This window comes from Cryptotermes secundus, unplaced genomic scaffold (genome assembly GCF_002891405.2).
Source record: "Cryptotermes secundus unplaced genomic scaffold, Csec_1.0 scaffold737, whole genome shotgun sequence".
Lineage (NCBI taxonomy): Eukaryota > Metazoa > Arthropoda > Insecta > Blattodea > Kalotermitidae > Cryptotermes > Cryptotermes secundus.
In genome coordinates this window covers 1,646,187-1,670,604 of record NW_019727105.1, presented here as the reverse complement: position 1 = coordinate 1,670,604, position 24,418 = coordinate 1,646,187, and the positions used below count along the sequence as shown (strand labels likewise).

Genomic DNA, 24,418 nt, shown 5'->3' with positions numbered 1-24,418 from the left:
AAATAGCGTCTGACATACAAGTGTGTACAAAACAGAGATGTGTTACTGAATTTCTCACTGTCGAACAAATTGCACCCACTGACATCTATCAACGCATGCTAAAGGTGTATGGAGATGATACAGTGGATGTCAGCTCAGTGAGGCTGTGGGTAGTGCGTTTCAACAGTGGCGAAACTAATGTGCACGACAAACAGCGCCCTGGGTGTTCCTACTCAGCTGCCACTCCTCACAATGAACAGTGCCTCGATCAACTCATCCATACAGATAGGCGGATAACAACCAGGGAACTGTGTGCATTGCTTAATATCGGCTGTAATGAATTGGAAACAATGTTGAGGAAGCTGGATTATCGCAAAGTTTCTTCCAGGTGAGTCCTGCGGATGCTTACACAGGACCACAAAACTCTTCGAATGGAAGTCTGTCAGGTCCTGTTTCACCAGTTTGAGGCTGAAGGTGACAAGTTTCTCGACAGTACTGTCACTGGAGATGAGATGTGGTGTCACCACTACGAGCCGGAATCCAAAAGACAGTTCATGGAGTAGCGACATTCAGATTCCTCAAGAAAAAAGAAGTTCAAGACACAGCCATTGGCAGGAAAAGTGATGTGCATGGTCTTTTGGGATAGGTGGAGTGTGATTTTCTTGAATTTCCTGGAGCCTGGTGAGACTATCAATTCTGAATGCTAGAAGACAACGCTGACTAAGCTGAAAGCCTGCATTTCCCAAGTCAGGCCAGAGAAGCAGACAACCTTTCACTTCCAACACAATAATGCTAGACCCCATACCAGTTTGGCTGGACTGTCCTACCTCATCCACCTTATAGCCCCGATTTAGCACCTTCAGACTTCCATCTCTTTGGGCCTATGAAAGATGGACTACGTGGGCAACATTTTCCAGACAACAATGCTGTCATTGCAGCTGTAAGAAAGTGGTTTGCCTCTGCTAGTGCAGACTTTTATGGGCGTGGCATACAGGCTCTTGTTCATCGCTGGCAAAAGTGCATAACGAATGGTAGTGATTATGTGGAAAAATAACTGTAAGTAGCTGAAATCTTGCTCTGTTTAACTGTGTTATTATGCTTTCTGTATCTGTTGCAGTTTTCATTAAAAAAAAAGGAGGCATTATATATGGAATGCTCCTCGTACATAATCTGGATATGAATGCATACTACATCCAGTGTTCTTTAAAGACTGTTCTAACTTAGCCACAAATATTAGCATTGAAAGATTAAAAGAATAAGTTGTGGCCTACGTAGAGCCAGCTTGCAAGCATGAAATTGAATCTGAGACTCACTAACACAAAGAAACAATATTAACCACTAGACTGTAACATTTTGTCTTGGAGTAAAGGTATGACAGTATGTCATTCTTTGACATCAATATGTACAGACAAATGAAGGTGAACACTCACAGCTCCATCACAATGGTGTCCATAAAGGGCTGTGGGGCATTCTCAAAAAGTGCAAGAGCCCTCACAATATTGTTGTGCTGGAGTCGAGCCATTAGAGCATACTCTGCCTGAGTTACATCGTGTGCCTGTCGTCTTCCCATCACTTGCTTGATGGCTACCTCTTGGGCAGTGACTCTGTCCCGGGCACGCCTCACAACTGAGAACCGACCATGACCCAGTTCCTCCAACTCAATATAACGCCGGTGAAACTGCTCCTGTTGCCAGGTGCTGCTTCCTGGTTGGGCATGAACTGTGACAGGTGTAGATGGAGGTCCTGAATTCACTCTAAAACTGTACTCTTCACCCAGAACCAGTCCATCCACAACACTGGATAGGCCTCGCACAGGTCCATTTCTTACAGCTACCCATGAACCAGAGCCACGTTGACAGCATTCTAGGATGTAATGACCACTGGGTGCTCCATTCCACTCCACAAGTACACTTGAGCCAGACAGCAGCTGTACTGTAGGAGCACCATCCTGATTACACTGTGAACCTGGAACAGTTCTCTCAGTAAAATAGTGCAGTTGGGCACATATCAAACCTGAGACAAATAATTGCTGTAACTGTAGTTTGTACTCCTGTGCTAATCTGCTTCACATTGTACCTTAAACCTAAATCAGCTGCCAAATTCAATTATAATGAAGTAATACTGTGCCCTGTAATATAATAAATTGCTTTTGCATATTCTATAAACTGTAACTATAAAAATTTGACTTTCATGGACATTGCTGACAAATCATGAAAGTAAATAAACTCTGAAGTTATGGTAAAACTCCATATATAACAAAATATCCCCTGCATAACAAATGAAGTACTGTGTTCAGGCAAGACACAATACTGTAAGAATAAAGATACATTACACTATAAAGGAATATAGGCAATGTGGATATATTGCATTACATTTTACAATTTCATATGTAGGAGTGTCAAATATCAGTAAACACAGTTACTTTCTACTTTCTACTTTCTGTACCAAACATTCATATAACCTGAGAAATGGTATGTTCAAAATACATCATTTTATAATATACCAGAATTATTAAATTTACTGGCAAACATAATCACATATAATTATTTCTTTTATTGTATTCTGTATTCCAAAACTGTAACTTCAGAGTTTTGGGCCAACTCATCTGCCTGAATTTAATAATTGTTTTTATAACACAAAATTCCCAGTATTATGTAAGGGTACTGATAAGAATTGACTGAACAGACTGATATGCATGAATTAACAATGCTTTAAAAAATAATTTAAATCTTTATGTTCCTAGGTAGTAACATTTCATGAAATTACAAAAACTGAAGAGGAAATTGACCGAATCCCCAATAATACTAAAAAAAGAAGGTGGGAGCAACAAAACTATGTATCAGTATACTACAGTCACACAGAGAGCCAGGAGCAGAGCAAATTCCTGAAACACTGTGTACATTTAACATACCTCAAATGATGGACGACATCAAACACAATTTCAGTGAAACAAATGAACCATTTTAAGGGAATCATAAAATGTGTGTAATGTATAACAACTTTACAACCAACCTGTTACAAAGAGCCATGCAGAAGTCACAGCACTGCCAGCATCATTTGAGGCTAGACAGGAATACTCTCCAGCATCTGTTAGTTGGGTATTTTCAATAATAAGACACACAGAACCATCATCCAGTATATTGATTGAGTACCTTCCACCATTCTGTATCATAGATGATTCTCCACTTTCGCCTAAACACTTGTTCCATGTTACAGTTAAGTCTCCTACTTCACAGTGAGAATGACACTGAAGTCTGCACCTTAGTTCCACTTTCTCACCACATGGAACACTCACATCACAAAGCCTATCCTGAAACTCTGGTGGAGGAGGAGCACACTCTGGTATTAGTGACTTGTTATCTCCACCACACAGAGGCAACAGAGGTGCACCCATGCCACCATCGAATGATCTCCTTTCAACTCTTCGTCCAACACCACTGAAGTTTGGCTTGCGAAACCGGAAGGACCATGGTTTACGAGGCAAAGTCACATCACTTCCTGGGTGATGGTGGTGGTGGTGGTGGTGATGGTTATGGTGATGATGAGGTAAAATGTGAGCTGGTAACCAACCTTCCTCTCCATCCCCATCTCCACCATATCTGCGTACTAAGTAACCCCGTACAGGGGAGAATGTCAGTATTTGAACAGTCCCACCCCTTTGTGCTGACAGTTCATCACACCGGACGGCATGGAAATCTGCTGTTACTTTCACCACAGAACCTGAAGCCATCATAGGTAGTGCCAGGGATTCAACCTGTAAAGTAAGAGATATTCATTAGCAACATCTCCTATTTCAGATGCTTTCTTGTTTCCAAGGACATGAATATATTTAAATAGTCTGTGGCACTTTTTATTTCACATTATAATAATGATTTTTGCAAAGATATCCATTGCACTCAATTTGTAACTGTACTAATCTGATTTCTTAATTGATAACAAGCACAATTCCTAAAGCAGAAGATAAACTATATCATGTTGTTGAAATGAAGGAATAAGAGGGGTGGGCTTAAACCAGACCTTGCACCATGAGCATCAAACATTCCCCTCTGTTCAGCACCCCAACAATCCTACTCTATGAACAAAGTGTACTGTCTTGGCAGTTGCCTGGTTCCATAAAGTAAACGGTCCAAAGTGACATCTTAAGTAAGCTACAGCATCATAATTACACAGGATATGTGTGGTTGATTCATCTTTATCTAAACACTTTTTGCAAGTGGGACTGCTGGTCAATCCCAGTTTGAAAAAGGTGTCCTTTCAGGTGAGTGTCCTGTAAGTAGTTCTGTTTATATTTAGTTTCAATATATTCATGCTTCTTCTGATAAGAGTATCCTCATAGGAAACCCTTTGCATATTCAAGTTGTATTACAGACTCTCAGTAATTTCTACAGTCTCTGTTTGTCCAATCCTTGACAGCCTTCTTGGCAATCCCTGCTGAGATGCCACACATTGGTTCATGTCCTATAAAATAATGTTCAGGTCCCAACCTTGCTACTTGATCAGCATTTTCACTACCCCTAATAGCCCTGTTACCTGGTCTCCATATCAGTTCGAATGTTATTTTCACCCAGTTTTACAAATGACTGATGGCAGTCCCAGACCAGTTTTGAGTTGATCTGGCAGTTGTCAAAATCTTTAATTGCATCTAGACTATTGGCTAGGAGACAGATGTTCCTATTTCTACAGATTGTGTAAATTCTCTACTGGGAATGCCATAAGGAAAGGTGCATGTTATTCATTATTAACCTTTTCAAGACTTTGTTAAATTATAACCTGAATGCTGTTCACCAATTACCAACATAATATCTTAATTTTTTTATCTTGCTTGGTGTATACTGATTCTAAGTGTAAACTTAGAAAAGGAAACTGTGGGCTTTGCTTGGCTTGAACTTGGTTGCGGGTCTGGCTGGCACCAGTGGTAAGGCTCAGCTGTCCCTGTCAGTGAACGACAGAGGGAAGCTACTAGCAGTCTAAAAGAAGAGGACATTATGACAATGCCAAGCTTGGTTGGGCATAGATCTATGACCTCTGACACTGCTGATGTACAGACGAAGGATATTAGGAGGGCCTCCGCCTAAGGAGTTTTGGCTATAGCTAAGGTTAAGGCTCTTACAGATTTCAAGCAACAATGGAGGCACACAATGGATCAAGTTGTGTTTCTAGTACTTGGCGTGACTGAAGTTCCTCCCTCCCATGTCAGTACTCAATATTTAAATCTGAACTTAAAAATGTCTCTTGAGGCATGATACATTTGCTTTTCTGAGTGGCTGACCATATCCCAGATATGATGTTAGTTGATAATGGGGGATAACAAGTTCTTCACACATAATAAACCCACAGAAGGAAGATCGTGTACATCCCACCATCACAATATCAGAACTGAAGTCAAATTGTATTAATTTATCCCCAATAATTGCTCTTCACACACAAGAAAAGAATGCAATATGAAATACAGATTTCATTAAGATCTACAACTTTTATTTCAAACCCTCTTCAATATTCTGTATATTTAATTAAATAAATTGTAAGAAATTTCTGATGCTGTGCAGTGTGATATCCACAGTGTAACTAGCTTGCAACAGTAGATCTGTATCTGCATTAGGGCCAATGAAGTATGCACAAGGTTAAAACCTATTTGGAGAATACATGTACTCAATTTGAGTAGAGATACCCACTTTTGTTTTATATTACTTTTCCCATGAAGCTACTTCATACAGTATTACAACTGTGAGACAAACCATAACTGGATCTTGCATTTTTCACAATTCTGAAAAAACAAACTTCCCCAAATTTATTTTTTCACAAGCATGTTATTACAGTTTCACACTAATGCCTCAGTACATGAGAGCCAGTATCTCTGATGAGAATAGAATTGAGCGTCTTTCCAAACACGAGTCTAAAGAATTACCACTATGCCAGCTCACTTGGTTTATACTGATTAGCGAGATGTTTACCTACCTCTGTGATATTAAAGAACTTTGTCCATTTTTTTCACCAACAGTTATCCTTCAACTGCTATGGAGAACATTTAACTGCTATGAAAAACAAAGTTTTCCATACATGAGATCTAAATGCTATTAAGTCTGATCATGAATTATGCAAATAGATTTGTCCCAAAGTGGAGACACATCAGCATTTACTAATCAAAAGAATGAAACTCATGTACCAAAAATGTCTGTTTTTGGTCTATAAAAGAACTCTAGTAATGTGTAAAGTACACTTCACAAATTTTAATAATTACATTCCCCCCCCCAGTTTAAGAAGCAGTTCTGTCTTTCTGTTCTTTCCCTCAATTCTTCTTATGTTCACCCCATCCTTGAATTCCTTACTTTGTATGTAGTTCACCTTTAACATATATACACATTTGCACAATGCAAAACCAAACTGTCAAGTGTGTGATATTTTGTCTCCCACCTGATGAGAGAACACAAAGTTAAGCAATAAGAAAGTGTTATGCAGAACATGTAAACTGAAGAGGTATGACCTAACTGCAGAATGCAAGAAATTACATTATGAATTATACTACTAACTTAACCCTTTAAAGCAGTGCTAACTATATGTAGCACCTACTTTAACATTCAAAGACTCTCAGTGTATTTACTGGTGTCATATAATTGTCAGAATATACAACAATTATTGCCCTAAATAGCACCGACCAGTTGTTCATTGGAACAGAGTAGTGTTTTTCTCTGAAGTTACAACTGAATTTTTAAACATAATTTCGATGAGCCCTTGACATAAATGTGTAATACAGTCTTGTAAATGCAATACCTTCATAGCTTGTTAGTTAGAACAACACTCCGTCCACAATTTCATACATACTTAACATGTTTCAGCCGCATGCAGACGTGTGTGTGTGTGTGTGTGTGAGAGAGATCTGTATATGAGTAAACTGCTACACTGTATTTAATATTTCATGGCTAATTTTGAAAAAACAAACAAAAAAAAACTAATGTTTTGGTCAGCACTTTGAACAAGATCATCACTCACTACAGATGGCCGACCACTGTGCTCTTCATCATGAACATTTGTTTGCCCACCCATGTTTGAACATTCTACACCATTGAAGAATGCCATCTTCTGGGATGTGGCACCATGTAGATATTTTGTTAACCGACGTTGCTTGATCCCGGGTCTGGTCAAATGGGATTTGTGGTGGACAAAGTGGTGCTGGGGCGGGTTTTCTTTGAGTACTTCGGTTTTCCCTGCCAATCTTCATTCCACCAAATTCTCCATCATAATCAACCGGGGCAGGTACAATAGGCCAATCAGTGACCACCGTGCCGAGTGAACCAAGCTGGATTCCACCTCCAACTAAGCGGAGGGGGGGGGGGACCAGACATTGCAGAGGAACGTATCACTTCTGTCTTCAGGGTATAAGAAATCTGTGAGCAATGAATCAGTGTGAGCAGGTGTCTGTAGACTGAGTGCCAGTCAAGACAACCAGCTAAATAAGAACAGGAAAGGAAGGGAGAAATCAATAGAGAGGAGAGGGGAAGGGTCTAGGGAGATGGGCCAGCAGATATATTGATTGTGTCAGGGGGGGGGGGGCAAAATAACTACACAGTGTCACATTCCAGAAGACAGCATTCTTCACAGTCACCACTGTGAAAACCTCAAATTTTACATTCTACACCACTGTCTTACAGTTCCTTCACTCATTACAGTTTGGCCATAAACTGCACATCATTCATGATGGATTTCTGCAGCACTCAAGTTTTTAGCATGAAGAAAACAGATAACAGCATGAATTTCACAGGTGGCAGGATTATCAATTGCAGGACACATCATTAACTCACTCTGTAGAGACAAGAACAAACACTAGGTGACCAGTTATGAGATGGTTTACAAGGCAATGAGTCATGTGATGTTACCTTGCATGTGTGAGCTTTCCCCCGTTCCTATATCAATTGCCTAAAACAAATGGAGGCTACTTTCTGAATAGCCCCATGTGACCGAAACATGGCATAAATACATTATATGAGTATATAAAAATATGGACTACGTGGTGTTCTAACTAACAGGCTATGGAAGTGATGCATACACTAGTGTGTGTTATACATTTACATCATGTACTCAACCAATGCCAGGATGATGTAATACAACATTAATCAGATGAATTTCATGCTCCAAAGGGTAATTAAATCATGACTGAGACGGGGTGTGAACGATGTGTATACATAAAAAACATAAAATTCAAGCAAAACTTTGTTAGCTCTCTCTCCTGGAAGGTCATCTGGAAAACACAGCACAGACAACAGGATAATACTTAAATTAATGCTATGAAAGTTCAGTCAGCTGACTTAAATTGAATCAGACTCAAGGCAGATCTAATAATTAGTTTCTGTGTTAGTATGTGATGAACCTTCAGGTTCCATAATGCCAAGGAGGTACAGTGAGTCAGCAATATGTTTATACTCTATTGCTAAATCTATATACATTTTTACATGCAAATTTCTTATCTGTAACATGCTGCATCATACTCAGCATGAAGCTGATTCCAGAGAGCTGTTTTGTGCATTATCTTGTCAATATTCTGCACAAATCAAGAGAGGGGGGAAATCATCCTTGAAGTCTGTTCATTCTTCAACAAAGAAAATTACCTTAATGAGATCTACATATTTTTCAAACACCTATTACTACACATCAGTGGCGCTAGTGTCCTTCATACCCCATACATTTGTGCAAGTACCATGTAGTTATTGCTGACTGTAGTAAATTAAAAAGTACAAGGTTCATGTGACCTAAAATGGTGTAAAATTTTTACCAGGTTTCGTGAATATCAGGCAGTTAGTTCATAAGTTGAAAGGAGTGATATACAACTGCAAGGTGATCTAATAAACCTTTTCTTCTTTCCTTTAAGAAAGGAAAGTATCCTGAATCAGAAATTAAGTTCACATTCCTTTCTAAATCTTAATATACACCTCAAAATACATATGTTGATTCTTTACATATTTGAACTCTTCCCTTATTGTACTAGCATAAGTTATCTTCCAGCTAAAAAAATACCCTATAACTTTGGAATGACAAACCACCCAGAATCAACAAGTTTCATATAAAGAATTCATTATTTATATATTTTTAATATTATATATACATACATATCTAAGGGCTATCTTCTCATCTATAAATATTGAATTTTTTACACTTGTATTAAACTTGGTTACGTTGGATGGTTTGTAATTTCAAAGTTAACGTAAGTGTAACTGTGACGATATTTCAACTAAAAGTAACGTCTCACAATCCTGATACTCCAATTAATAGTATAAATATCAATATTAAGAAATAAAATTATTGCCTGCATTTATGTTATTAATTTTACTGTAATACTCTGATCTTTGTGACAAGATTTCATCAAATCAAACAATTTTTATTAAGTTCAAATTCTTGACATTATTCCAATCTAAAAGTTTTATTTATCTGTATGATTTTTCATAATTTTCTTCAGTCCCTCAGAGCAAATTCCGGTGTAGTATCTTGAATGAGGCCATGATCGCTTCCTTTCAAATCATTTCCAAGTCATCATTCAGTTATCATGCTATCTTAGGAAGCTGAAAGTACCATTAAATAAAATGAAGGAAAGAAAATAAGAATCTACTACTAATCTTTTATCTTCATCATGGCTGGAAGATATATTCACTGTAGCTAACATTAAAATTGATTCATGTTCTATAGTAAAATTATTAACAAAAGATACAAATAAATCAGTCAATATATTCTGTTTCCTATGTATTCCCGTTTTTGGTAGTTAGTTGCTGCCCTATTAGTTTTCTGCTTTGGAGGTTTAACTTTGTCCATGATATTTTTATACTTCATTTCTTCTGTTGTGTAGATATTGCCTTTGTTATCAATTTACGAGTTCTAATTTTTTTCCATGAATTATTTGCACCACATACTGGCCCTGGGGTTTACTCAGTCTCTAACAGAAATGAGCACCAGGAATTAAATAAATAATTTTCTTGGGGAGTAAAGCGCAGCTAGCGCGTAAGGCTGACAACCTTACCGCCATCTTTGAGCCGACTGTCTAGATAATGTGGGACCCTCAACGTCTCACAACCCTATTGGCCTTCATGGCCTGTTACAGGGATAGCTTTACTTACTTTTACTTTTACATACTTCTAGTACCATGCACATTATCTTGTCTGTAGTTCATTACAATTATGTGACTTGTATATTAAACACAGAGCTCAGCTTTGGTAAAAGTAAAGGTAAAGTTTTCCATGTGCTTAACCAACTAAGCACTATGCCATGAAGGTATATGGGGGAGTGGATGTATAGATTCACATTTTCTTGACCTTACCACTAGTTGGAGGTGAGTGGTCAACTTCACACCTCAGGCGGTTTACTTCCGGGAACCAATGTTTCACAGGAACATGTTACTTCCATTTTCAAAGTCAAAGAAAAAGGTAAACAAGAAACCAGCATGAAGCAGAAGCAAGTAGAGCAATCAGCCTGCCAAAATTTCAGACTATATAGAAAACAGGAGGGAAATGCAAGGCACCAAGCCAGTTAGCATTGGCTTGTGCACAGGACAGAATGCATCACCAGTTCTCATTCTATCTCCCACACAACAGAGCACACCAATAGGAGACAAGGGGAGGACAACCTACATGACCCTGAAACGGCCAGTTGTGCTGGTATAAAAAAGACAAGAATCACATAATCAGGGACGCAATTTAGATCGAGCTCCATCCCAATACTATGAACAGGGAGGATGGCTTCTGTCTTAAGAGGATCATGAACACCTCCCATCTGCTCCCTAAAAGATCGTAGGAAGCCTCCTTCACAGGACTACAAAGCAGGGTTCTCACAGAGCACATACATCCACGCACACTGCCCTGAGCTCAAAGTCTGTCCACTCTTGGTACTCATCAGCCATAAGTCTCCACCCTGTTGTCCTAGCTTCCCTTCACTACCTCTCCTCTGTTGCCCTCCACATGTTTAGGACTTATGCACATAACTTCTCTCCCATATTCAGTTTTCTGTCCACCACACCCTTACCACTTCTCCCATCTTTACCTAGACCAGCACAACTGGCCCTTTCCAGGGCCATGCTGGTTATCCTGTTGTGTCCTATTGGTTCGCTTCATTATGTGGGAGAGTCAATGGGAGCTGGTGGTTCATTCCATCCTAATGGCAAGCCAATGAGAACTGATTGAATTGAACTGAACTGTCTACCAGTTCCCTCCTGTTTCCTACATAACTGAACATTTCAGCAAGCCGACTGGTCTGCATGCTACTGCTTCATGCTGGTTTCTTGTTTGGCTTATTCTTCGACCCCAAAGATGGAGGCGACATGTTCCTCAAAAATTTTGGTTGAATTTGAACAAACTAAACAGCATTATATCCCAGAAGATAGGACTCTTCCTTACTTACTAGGAAGAAACAAAAAAATATTCCACCCATAATTGGATTCTGCACCTTGTGTGGAAGACTACAGTGTGCATTAGTTTCTGTAGTCTGCATAATAAAGTTCTATAAAAATGGAAGTTGCATTCATTTCACTTATTACAAAATTGAATAAATCTCATAATGATCTTAATAAGAGCGCCATCCAGTGTAACATATATGAGGCAACTAATTTTGGTGCTTTTATATGTTTCAAGCTCTTATGGGTCATGTTCAGAAGGAATACTTTAAAATGATGTGATTTAAAATTGCTCTAGAATTACAAGTTATAGCAGTTTTGTCCGAAACATGAACCAATATAAAAAAAAATTCAGAAACAAATCGAAGACAACATAAAAACATGTATTGCCCTACTAAATTTAAAAGATAGAAAAACAATTTTACAGATGAATCCCAAAATATAAATACATAAACCAAACACCCTAATTAGACAAATAATTAATAATACACATACATACACCATGATACAAACTATCAAAAATTATAAATAGAAGATTAAAGCTCTAATACCACCTAAAAGTAATTCAACATCATAAACTCAATGAAATTAGTTCATGATATTAACAAACTCAAACTCAAACTCAAACTTGGTCTTGAACATAAATTTCACATACTAGACATTCTTATTTTTATATGTTCCAACAGAAGAAATATTAAATATTGTAAGCAAACAATTCCAGAACAATAAAATAACACTATTTTCAATATGACTCTAACTTCTACAAACTGAAAACAGGCAGAGAAATGGGAACCCCAAAATCATGAATCATAGCAGAATTTTTTATCTCCATCTACAAAACCAACTAATAAAATACAATATAAAAACTAAAACAGCAGTACACAATGAACACCACATAGACAACAGTGTTCCATTAAAAAATGAAAATAAAATTACAGCAATAAAAACACTAGAAAATTTCAACAAAAAATATGAAAACATAAAATTTACTATGAAACAAAAAAAAATCAACTAGCATTCATTCTATCATTCATTCATTTATTTGCATTCTGTTAATCCATACAAGGTCAAACCAACCTATGGGATATAGAACCTGTCAAGATACAAATATAATATAAACATAAAATAATGATATATACATACATTCATAATGAGCACAATAAGGACATAAAGTAAAACACAGTATTGCATAACAGCAGTGTCACAAAACACATTTTGATCAAAGACACAAAGCAAAACACAGTATTGCACAACAGTGTCACAAAACACAGTTTGAACAAATACACAAGATAATAGTGAAGACAATGAAACATGAGTGAATTGAACTTACAGTGGGAAGACCTCCACAACTAATCAAAATGTACAAAGGGCAAGAAATATAAAAAGAACCATATTCATTAGGAAGTTAATTGGTAATATTCATCAATACTATAGAATGCATGTTCTGTAAGGTAGGTTTTTAATGAAGATTTGAAATGCTTAATATCTTTAGATAGCATTTTAATATTTAGTGGTAAGTGGTTATAAATCTTACTTCCAGAAAAGAGTACTCCTTTCTGTACAGATGATAGATTTGTAGAAGGCAAGTGTAAATTGTGGTTGTAACGAGTATTAATATCATGAATATCAGAATTAGATATAAAGCAACTTCTGTTCTTGATGACAAAGACAAGTAGTGAGAATATGTATTGAGACTGAAGTGGCAATATTTGTAATTTTTTAAATAATTCACGGCATGAGTCGTATCTACCTGAACTAGTAATAACTCTTATTATTCTTTTTTGAATTTTAAGAATACTGTCACTGAGATAAGAATTACCCCAGAAGATAATACCGTAAGATAGAATAGTGTGTGCATAGGAATAATAGATCGACTTCATTAAGTCTAAAGACATAAATGGTTTTATAGCATATCTGGACATGAATATATCCTACTGACAAGGCTACACAGGAATAGACATATGCCACAAACCATCAACAAGACACCATAACAACCACTCATGTCACCAAGGAGAACATAAAATTTAATTCATGGATTATATAACTTCCCCTAAATGGAGCCAATAAAACAAAAGCACTTATTACCATCATCACCCTGGCAGAATACAATGGATATAAGAAACAGACAAAAACAACTGTACCAACACATAAAAAACAAAAAGCCAAAAGAAACATACAAAACCAAACCTGTGTTTACAAACACAGGTAACTACACATACAATCATTAAAGTATTCAAGAGCACAGGATTAAAACTGCGTTTAAAACAGTCAATACAATCAAAAACATATTAAATCTAAGAGCAAAAACAGAAAATTATGAAAGCATGGGTATATACTGATTTAAGTATGCAGAATGCAAGAAAATCCTACAACAGACAAGTGGGAAGATCATTAAAGACCATATGCAAAGAACATATAAGTACCAGGAATAACAAAGAAGAAACAGCATTTGCTATATATAAATTTTAATAAGAGACACAAATATAGAAAATGGAGAAAATCATGGATATAGTAGATAATGCCAAGAAGGGCCAAATAATGAATACTAAAGACACTGTCTATATTTGCATATACAAAAAATTACAATTTTAATAGACGAATGACCTACCTGACACAGTTATCACATATGCTTGTGCCACAAAATACATAAAACACGAAACAAACCAAACTCATAACCAGTCATACAACCACAATGTAACACATGGAACACAGACTCTATACACAGCAAAGATAACAGGTCGGAAACTTCATTATAATTAGCCATTTAACAAAACTCACATAAAAATAATCAGATAATGAAATTCCAAGTTATAATTGCAGAAATACTATTGGCAACCATTTGTAACCTTGGCACATACTACAACAGAAACACAGATAAAAACAAGGAACAAGAAAGTACAATAATGGTCATACCTCATATTTTATGATTCCATGTAGTTTTATAATATTAGGCAAAACTATTGTATATTACAATTTTAAAGTATTTCCTTTGAATGCATGCCTTCTGAAGATGGCCCACATGGGCTGAAAAATATAAAGGCAGTAGTAAAAGTAAGAAAAAGTGAAGCTATCCCTGTAAGAGGCCATGAAAGCCCATAGGGTTGTGAGATGTTGAGAGCCCCACATTATCTAGACAATCAGCTCAAAGAGGGCAGTAAGGCTGTCAGCCTTATGCGCCAGCCACGCTTTACTGCCCAGGAAACTTATTTAAATATAATGGCAGTAACACAAATTATTTCATATATGTTAGATTGGATGCTACTCTTTATTACATTCTTTATTAATATGAGTGTAATGGTTAAGGTGGCCGGTCACAGTAGCCGAGCAGTCTAAGGCATGCACAGTCTTCACTCGCTCAGAAGTCAGGATCATGGGTTCGAATCCCACACAAGGCATGGATGCTTGGTGTGTATATGCGTTTATTCTGTGTTTGTGTTGTTCTGTGTTCAGGTAGAGGCCTTGCGATGAGCTGATCACCTGTCCAAGGAGTCCTACTGTCTGTGAAAACAATCAATGAAACTGATAAATCAGCCCTATGCTCCAAAGTGGGAGCAAAGAGGAAGAAAAAAATGGTTAAGGTATCACACATCAAAACGGAATAGCTGTTTAATATTTTTCCCACAGACAAAAGTATTTCAGCATTACACCTACAAAATGAAAATCTCAAATAGACAGCATTTAACAATGACAACAATAAATATGAGAAAACTTTGAATAAAAAAACTTTATATTGGGTTCCAGCATACTATAATGTGTGACTACACACGGGGTTTAGATTGATAATAGAATTTACTGAATGCTTACAAATTCATAACCACAAATAATTATAATGCTTTCACTAATCTACAAACTCCACAAATCAATAGTGCAAACACTAAGTCTTCTATGTAGGCACAATGGATTACCGTAGTCGCGGTGCAAGGGCCAATAAGGCCCACCCCTTATACATTCAAGTTTTCTATGTCTTCATGAGTCATTGTTTGGCAGAGGTGTCTAACGATGTAACTCAAGACTGTAACCTCTGACTCCAAACTCCAATATAGGACTGTCAAATTCCAACTCATGACTGTCTACCTTTTCCCAATGGTCCTCATTGGACAGCCTTGGCACAAACTGAATAGAAAACAACACTTACAACAGTACCTCTACTGCTGCATGTTTACTGTGCAGCTGCCTACCAATAGCTGCCTTTATTCATTCCACTATTCTAGCTTTCAGGTATCATGTCACAATATTAAGCACATATATTGCAAACTACGAGTATTTTGCACTCTGTTAAAGAATGAAATGCCAAGTTTATTCGTGCAGTTAGGAACACAGCACAGTTCACTGTATGAATTAAAACAAACATTTTGCACCTTACCAGCATTCCACCAGAAGGCAAGAAGCACCAGCCCATGAAATGTTGGAAATCTTCTGACCTAGGTAGATCAGGATGTAAGTCACTCTGCTGTCAGTTAGAAGCGAAACTGTAGCCATGAGTTTATGAACCACAGTTGGACAGGCAAGCAATCACCTACTATCATCTTGTCTTAGCAAGTCACACTGCTGTCAGTGAGAAGCAAAACTGCAGTCATGGGTTTATGAACCACAGTTGGACAGGCAAGCAGCCACCTACTGTGATCTTGTCTTCTTAGCTTAAGGCAGGAACAACAGCCACACAGGAGAACCCTTAGTGTTACAATGTCTGACCTAAAGGTAGGGTAATCACAACAAACCAAATTGCTCTTACAGAAACTTTTCACCAAGAACAAAACAAAGCTTGAGGTGCTGTCATCTGCATGCAGAGCCATTAAGGAAAAGAAAATTAAATATAAGTGGTTAAGTGCAGTTTACTGACAGAAGCTCCAATGGTTGATTAGCTTAGAGGAGGGAATGTAGTTTCGGCCATATATATCATGAGTCACGTGCTGCTTCTGTTGTAGCCTTACCAGGTGAGGTGAGCCAGATTCTGACCACCTCCGTATGGAATTCTTATTATCTTCACTGTTGGAACCAATGGATCTGCAGTTCCAGTCACATTCGCTTCCACCACAGAATGGGACTTCACTCTTAGCCCTGGATCGCAATGTGTTCTTGAACCCTTCAAAAAGGTTTAATCTGTTTTTTGTGGGGCTGTGCATTCGAGCACTTGCACCCATTATACAAGCTTCTGGGGATCTGTCACTGGAGTAACAGTGGTTGCGCTGTGTTGGTGTGATCAGAGGGATAGCATCAGGAAGCGTAGATAATGTTGAAGTAGTGTTGCTAGAGCAAGGAATGGTGCTAGCTTTGTGTAATCGCCCGTTCACCTTGTCAACACCCGCTGAAGTGTCATGCTCTGTCTGGGGTGCTGGTTGTGACATAGTCTTCCTCAGCGAGGGATTCCACATTGTACTGAACTCAGGGGCTGAGCTGAGATAGAAATGAATGCATCAGAAAACAAAAATAAATCAAAACAAACACTGAAGCAGTACCATGCAACACTCTGTCCCAACTACCACATGAACAAAATGGAAGATGAGGCTTGGTTGAACACAGATTTGAAGCAGGCTAGTCAAATTACAAAGCACACATAAAGGTTGCAAAAATAAATGTGTGTATAAATGACAAGTAATCAAAACGAAAATAGGGCATCAAAAGAGCAGAAGAAATAGACTATGTACAGAATGCATTGAACCTCTGTGGGACACTAGTAATATGCTATAAATACACCTATTGTTTCACAATGCCAGGGGTATTGGTGCTGAACTATGAAAGAACTATAGGAGTACCCTCTATCAGGGAATGAAGGATATAACTTTACATGAAAGGAACAATCTCATTATTTCAGTAGTTTTTAATTCTATTGAAAATGTTTTGTATTTATTATGTACAAACATACATTTTTATGTACACCACAATATTCTCACTGTCTTTTTATGCCAAGTAAGGGGGAGTTTAGGAAATGGATTGAGGTGCATACTATTAGCTTTTATTTTTCTCCCACCTGAACTTGTTTGGTCCAAAACAGAAAATCTTTAAAACAGTTTTCGTTGGTGGTTTATTGGCAATGCAGTAATTAAACAACATGTTTTAAAATATTACAAGCATTCTTATTTTGATGTTATTCTTTTGCTCTTTCATACAGATGGACTGGATTCAAAGAAAAGGAATAATATTTATTATGCTTATGTTCTTTAAGAGAGAGCATTAAGTAAAAATGAGATTCATACCCGTGAAAATGTTATCTCTCAAGGGCAAGACTGATTTGTCACAGCCCTTCCTAACAACAGTTTCCTGCAAGGCCATACTACCACCACTAGCAAAACAGGACAAGAATTTCTGGATCCCCGCATTCACACAGAATTGCCACTTTATTTTCCCCTCACTTTCCAGTGTAAGAAAGATCACATGAAGTAAAATCTACATTAATAAGAATTTATTGCATGTTAAAATTTTCCAGGAGCTTATTGTCTTTATGTTGGCAGCTAGTGTGTCACTAGGAAGGCAGTCCAAAAATAATATCTTTCTTAGTTTTACTAAAGCCCTACATTTTGCCTTTTAGGATAACAAGTGACACATAAAATAAGACTGCCACTAAACCATATATAGATAAGATGCATACACATTATTAGAAACATTCAGTGAACCTGGCAAGTGTGCTTGGAAGTATGCAAGTAACCATACCAATGATAAATAAAACTGTTCTATTTTTGTTAAGTCATTTTGAGCAACCAAGTTTTCTTGCACTGGAAAGCTTGCATTTGTTCCAACTCACTGTATATTGAATAACAAAAACTGATCAAAACATAAAAATTAACAAGCATATGAAGATCACTATATATCACATATAGCCTATCATCAATTAAAGCAGTTCAGTATCTGTACATTACAGTCTCGCTTCAGAATTCTATAAAGCTCCACAAGCATTCTCATAGGAAAATCACTGCATCCTTTGCATACAATTTCCCAAAATTATACTATACCACTGCTTCATAATAGAAGCAAATTTGGAGGAACTCATAACACTGTATTTAAAATAAAAGCTAGTTTTTTATAAAAAAATACATCACAGAAATAGACCTTCTAGTGTCACAAAAATGTAAGCTACAAAATTTTACTGATAGGCTCAGTATGAAAGCTGGCATATCAGACATCCTAAAATGTAGCAGTGAGAAGGCCTTGATCCAGGAAACCCTTGCCCCAAACAATTCATATGCACTGGTCATCATCTGACTCGAAGTCCATAAAGTTGGCTTTAGAAAATCTCCACAGAAGGCTGAAGCCTTTTGTTCATGGTAAGGCCTGAAACACTGTTTGTACTTAATGACCTCCAGTTCCAGACCACCACCATCACCATCACAGTCACAGTCACAGTCACTGTCACTGTCACCATCCACACTGCCAGTAACCAATGGCTGTGTCTCTTGGATACTTACAACTCTTTCGTGAGCTCTCCCTTTTGGTATGCAATAGGTGACTGGATGGCCTTCAGGAAGTCTTTCTGCTTCTGTAGAATTGATCTAATGGTGGATACCCACTCATCACGATTTTCTTTGGATGATGGCTGACATATATATCCAAGATTTGGCTTGCGAGGATCAGTTGAACGGATCGCGAACTTACAGGGATCACCTTCATCAACATGCTCATCCAGACTCATCTTGTTAGCCTAAAGTCCAAAGAGATAATTCTGATAACCTTAAGATACAGAAGTTATAGCAATGTAGACCTACTACAAGCAAATTAACATGTGCTTTGTTATAATAATTTTCTTGAACAGTTACACTTTAAAACATAAGAATAAAAAGTTAAGTTCCAACAGGTATAACAATTTTTAATATGAATAAAACCTTTACATGTTTCAACCAATATCAGCCATCATCAGAAGGCAACCAACATTTCAAAGGAAATGTCTTGTGTGGTGGGCCATCTGCATGGTGTGTTGTATGTGTGTTCCAATCGGGTATGTCTTCTGTGGTAGACCATGTGCACATGCTTTAAGTGTGTGTTCTGATGTGATGTGTTACACTTCACTACAACACATCACATACCATGACTCCACCAGATTGTAGGCATAAAACACCATACAGATGACCTCCCATACAAGAAAATTACATACCAATGATAAAGAAATATGAAGGTCACCGGGGTCTATTCAAACAAACAGCAAGATTTTAAATTAATTTAAACAGATACTGCTTGCTCATTAACACAACTTGTTTTAAACATTTTTGAGACAACATGCACATGTCATACTTGTAAAGTATTTCCAGTGAAGTGTTGGTTACCTTCTGATGATGGCCAATACTGGCCAAAATATGTAAAGGATTCATTCATATTAAAAATTGCTCCACGTGGCAAGACTTACTCTTTAGTCATATAATGTGTTCAGATACTTCAGTCCACTGAAGATTTGTAGAGAATACCAAAATATGACTTTCTATTTAACTAATTATAGTAGCAGCAAGGTTCAAAGTAAACTACTATTTATGTAACATCTACATTATGCGTTTGTTTACTCACATATGCAATTGCATGCTTCATGAATCAAAATGTCATAACCGTAGTCTCATTGATATGCACTAAAATACCATATGCTGTAGTTCACTGAAATCAAATAAAATATATTAAATTTTTTTTCTTTAAATTTTGTAAAATTCTTATTACACCTCACAAGGGGCATCACCCACTTGTTGTGATGAATGGATAATATTAATGCAGTGTAGCAGTTTTAGCATAGTAAGACACCTGAAGATGGCCATTTAGAGCTGAAACATGTAGTGTCGAGAAAGTGAAAGAAAGATGGAACAATTTGTTGCATTATTGACAGACTTTGTAGTAAATAAACAGTTTTAGGTAAAATATACTCACTGAAATTTCAACAGAAAAATTACAAATACCTGACATATATTACAGTCTTACAGTTCATTTCTAAACAAGACACGTCATACTATAGACAGACAGACAGACAGACAGACAGAGTTTTTGCAAGAGACAATCTGCTACAGACTTAATGCCATTCATGTGTGAAAACAAAAATTAATAGGGTCAATATCTGGTTCCTGCGAAAGTTCATGTTTATATTTTTGCAAGACAGATGCCTTAGAACACAATATAAAATTTGACAGTATGGTTCTACCTAGCACAGTATACATAAACACACACAATGCTTAATGCTTATTAAGTTATTTGCATGTTACCTGGCACTTCCTCCAAGAGTAGCACTTGGTATGTGGAATAAGGAGTATCTTACTAAAGACAGTATTATCACATATATTTGATAAGACTAAGTAATAAAACCTGAGGACCATTCACGCTTCTATTTAAGATGAATACATTTACTTATTTTTGTACCGAATATACCCTGCTTCTTTTTTTGATATACTTCTCACAGGAACTTCTAAATTATACCTACATAAATAATCTCTAGGACCAACCTGAATATGAGCCTTATGAATATAAACAGGGTTGGTGAACTGAGTTTTCTTTCCTACAGCCTCACTAAAGATGATATTTTGCTCAAAAAGGAACACCTGCAATTCTTTGCCCTTGAAATTAGAGCCTGCAGATTCTTCACAGCACACAAGTGGTCCATGAAGTAGCAAGTTCCCTTGTGCAGTTATTTTCCCCTAAGGAAAAAAAAAAATATTACTTATGGCTAAATCCAGTTCTAAATACCTGAAAAAGACTTTAACCTTCATTGAGAATGTACAAGGTGCTATCGGAAAGTTCCAGGGCTAGGTCAAAAAAGAAATTCTGGCTTAACTTACTCAATTTTGGCTGCCACCTCCTTCAAAATAGTCTCATTGGGATAGTATACAGGGAACCCAGCATTTTTCCCATGGTTCAATAGCACTGTGGGAGCCATGCTGTCGAGTGCCGCCTGCGATTCCCTTTGGATGTCAGACATTGTTTCAAAACATCGTCCCTTCAGTTTCATTTTCAATTTGGGAAACAAAGGAAATCACAGGGTGATAAGTCTGGCAAGGAGGGAGGATGGGGAATAATAACCATGTTGTTGTTAGTCACAAACTCTGTGGTTTTTAGGGATGGGTGGGCAGGTGCATTGTCATGATGAAGGGGCCAGCTGTAGTTGTGCCAAACTTCAAGTCTTTTTCATTGCACATTTTCTGTCAAGCATCTCAAAACATTACAGTAAAAGTCAGATTTGACCATAGTGTTAGGAGGAACAAATTCACAGTCAACAATCCCCTTCATGTTAATGAGCACACTCTTTGTTGAACTCTGGACTTGTCACGCCTTTTTTGTTCTTGGTGATTGTAGGCTCTTCCACTGCAAAGGCTGTTGCTTCATTTCTGGATCATACGAGTAAATCCAACTTCCGTAAACCCACCGTGATCCTAGAGATACGAGGATTGGAACTTGAATAGTGGCAACACTGCTGTAGAGATGCCATGCAAGGGAACCGAATAATGTCACTTATACCACATGTTAGTTACATACCTACTTTACTTCAGAGCAAATGGACTCTCCCTTCCCACATCATGTGCATGTGCAGTGACAAGAAGAACAGAGCCTCTTGTTAGCTGGTGGTCTAATAAAGTGTTGTCCCGATGTTTTCGAAACAAGAACAACGGAGTTGGATAAAGACTGAATGTGCCAAAGGCCGTACAGCATGACTGTCATCAAGGTCTTCAAGAGGCTTGCGGGGATCTGCATTGCCTTACTGAACAGTGGCAAGGTGGGTAAAAGCCTTCAACGAGGGACGCCAAAATGTGGCAGACATGTGTCGGCCAGGGTGTCCTAGTGTCAGTGAAGAAGTGTATGCTCTTTCCGCGTTACTGGAGAGTGATCGATGCCATACGATTCATGAGCTGGCCTGAGAGACAGGATTGGCACATATGACTGTGCTTCACATTCTGAAGGAATGCCTGGGCATGAGAAAAATTGCATCATGATGGGTTCAGCATGATTTGATGGAAATGCAGAAATGGCTATGATACGATGCTGCTTGTAACCACTTGGAGCACTATGAGCGCAAAGGAGAGGCTTTCTTACACCATATCATTATGCTGAATAACACATGGGCCAAATCTTACGAGCCACAAATGAAACGCCAATCAAACGAATGGCGTCATTATGGGTCACCACAAAAATAAAAAATTCATCAAAAACCCAGCAATGAGAAAGTTGTGGTGATTCTCGTGTACGACTGTGATGGTGTTATCGTAACGCATACTGTTCCCTGACAGCAGACAGTCAGTGCACAGTATTACTGTTCATTTTTGGAACACAACCTGCGACCAGCTTTGGGAAAGAAGCGACGACACTTCCTGCAGAACCCACCCACCATTTTGCAGGACAATGCTCAGCTGCATGCAGTGCAAACTGTGGCTGATTTGTTCAATTGATGGGGCTGGAAGTGCTGTACCATCCACCATACTCCCCGGACTTAAGCCTTTGTGACTTCAACTTAATTCCTAAGATGAAGGAACCATTTTGTGGCATTCGTTTCAGAATTGTTCCAGAGATTCTTCAGGCAGTAGACTGCTCCATTCGAATTATCAACACAACAGGCGCTGCTAAAGGTATCCTACAACTTCCACATTGCTGGCAACAGGTTGTATACAGTGCTGGTGACTACACTGAAGAACAGTAAAACTTCAAAACATGCATCTGTTTTGTATCAGTTGTAAATAAATATTTGCCACTATTGAAGCTCCAACGCTCGTATAAATTGGGTCCTCATTAGCCTTCTCTCATAGCACAAGACCCATGTTTATGCACCACTACTTTTGATCATTTGTCAAGAGTCGGGTAACAAAACTTCACGGCAATGTGGTGCATGTTCAAATTGTCTAAGATCTCCTGGCAAACTCCATAACTGAGCCCAACAGTGTGTGTGAGCTCATGGAATATTTTACAGCAGTTTTCATGGATGAGTTCTCAAATTTTTTCAACATTTTCTGTTATTCTGCTGGTGCTTGGTCACCCTGAACATGTGTCATCTTCAACTGACACTCGACCCACCTTGAAACGATAATACCATTCAAAAATCCCTCATGCAGATTTACGGAGCTTCATGCAAAACCCGATGCAGATACATTACTTGATTCTGCCATTCATCGCAGAAAAAACGAAACACGAAGCACTCATGTAAAAACTATGTATGATCACAGCATGGTATCACATTGAGACTGATGCAACAGGCTTGCAGAAGTGTAACCTTGGCCTCCCCTCTCATTTTCTTCCACTGAGGCAATTACAACAATAACAGTCTGGGAACTTACTGATACACCTCGTATTAGCTACTGCAACATTGTATGCATAGCCCTGTAGGCCAAGCAATGCAACACTGCAAATTTCTTTTCGGAAATTTATAATTTTTTGCAAACAACCGTTTTTGTAATAGTAAGGGAAAAAAACTATATAATTTGGGAATGTATTTTCCTTCAAATACTACTACTACTACTACAGTATTTTAATGGAAACAGTTCCAGAGTTGTACAGTGAAACTCTCTGATTCCATACTTCTTAAGGAAGCACCTAATAAAAAGTATAAAATTAAGGACAGTGTAAAATCAAGGAAACTGGAATTATAAAATGTGTAGAAATTTCGAGTTTCTTCCTACCATAACTTTGGATGGTCATTTTGAAAATACATGTTTCAATATTTGTGTATATGTACATGCACACATGGTTCTTGATTTATTTTATGATGCTCTATCAACTGCTGTTTTATGTGGCATCAGTAAGGTGAGATGGTGATTATAACTGAAGAATGGAAAGGATAAGGAAGAAACTGCTCATAGTCTATTTAAAGACACTATCGCAGCATTTGCCTGGATACACTGGCAAATATAGTATGTACTTAGTTACATTATTTTCTTAACCCGTTGCCGTGGTTCGTCGTGTATGTTTCGTCAGGGATTTAAATCGTCTGGGGGGGTTCGACGTGTATGTTTCGTCCAGCTGCACACGTATGTTATAACGCCCATAATAATTGATGGTTTTGCTGTAGATTGTTAGATTTTTCACTGGCCTGTTGTCAGGAGGACTGTATTTAATGACACACGCGTTTAAGAGCGCTAAGTCGTCGTTACATATGCCTGTCTTGCAGCAACGTTCCTGTGGCTATTGCGAGCTGTT

The 24,418-nt window shown here is 37.8% G+C and overlaps 1 protein-coding gene across 5 annotated transcripts in view; it reads right to left on the bottom strand.

Annotated features, from left to right (window-relative positions):
* LOC111864472 (kalirin) overlaps positions 1–24,418 on the bottom strand; it is a 768,927-nt gene that overhangs the window by 7,829 nt on the left and 736,680 nt on the right. For all 5 annotated transcript variants that reach the window (XM_023851737.2, XM_023851735.2, XM_033751441.1 and 2 more), the window contains 5 exons: positions 20,746–20,937; positions 18,745–18,977; positions 16,276–16,738; positions 2,992–3,733; positions 1,410–1,944 (listed from right to left, as the gene is read on the bottom strand). In XM_023851737.2, the coding sequence (XP_023707505.1) occupies positions 1,410–1,944; positions 2,992–3,733; positions 16,276–16,738; positions 18,745–18,977; positions 20,746–20,937 (2,165 nt within the window). The remainder of the gene's footprint in view (positions 1–1,409; positions 1,945–2,991; positions 3,734–16,275; positions 16,739–18,744; positions 18,978–20,745; positions 20,938–24,418) is intronic.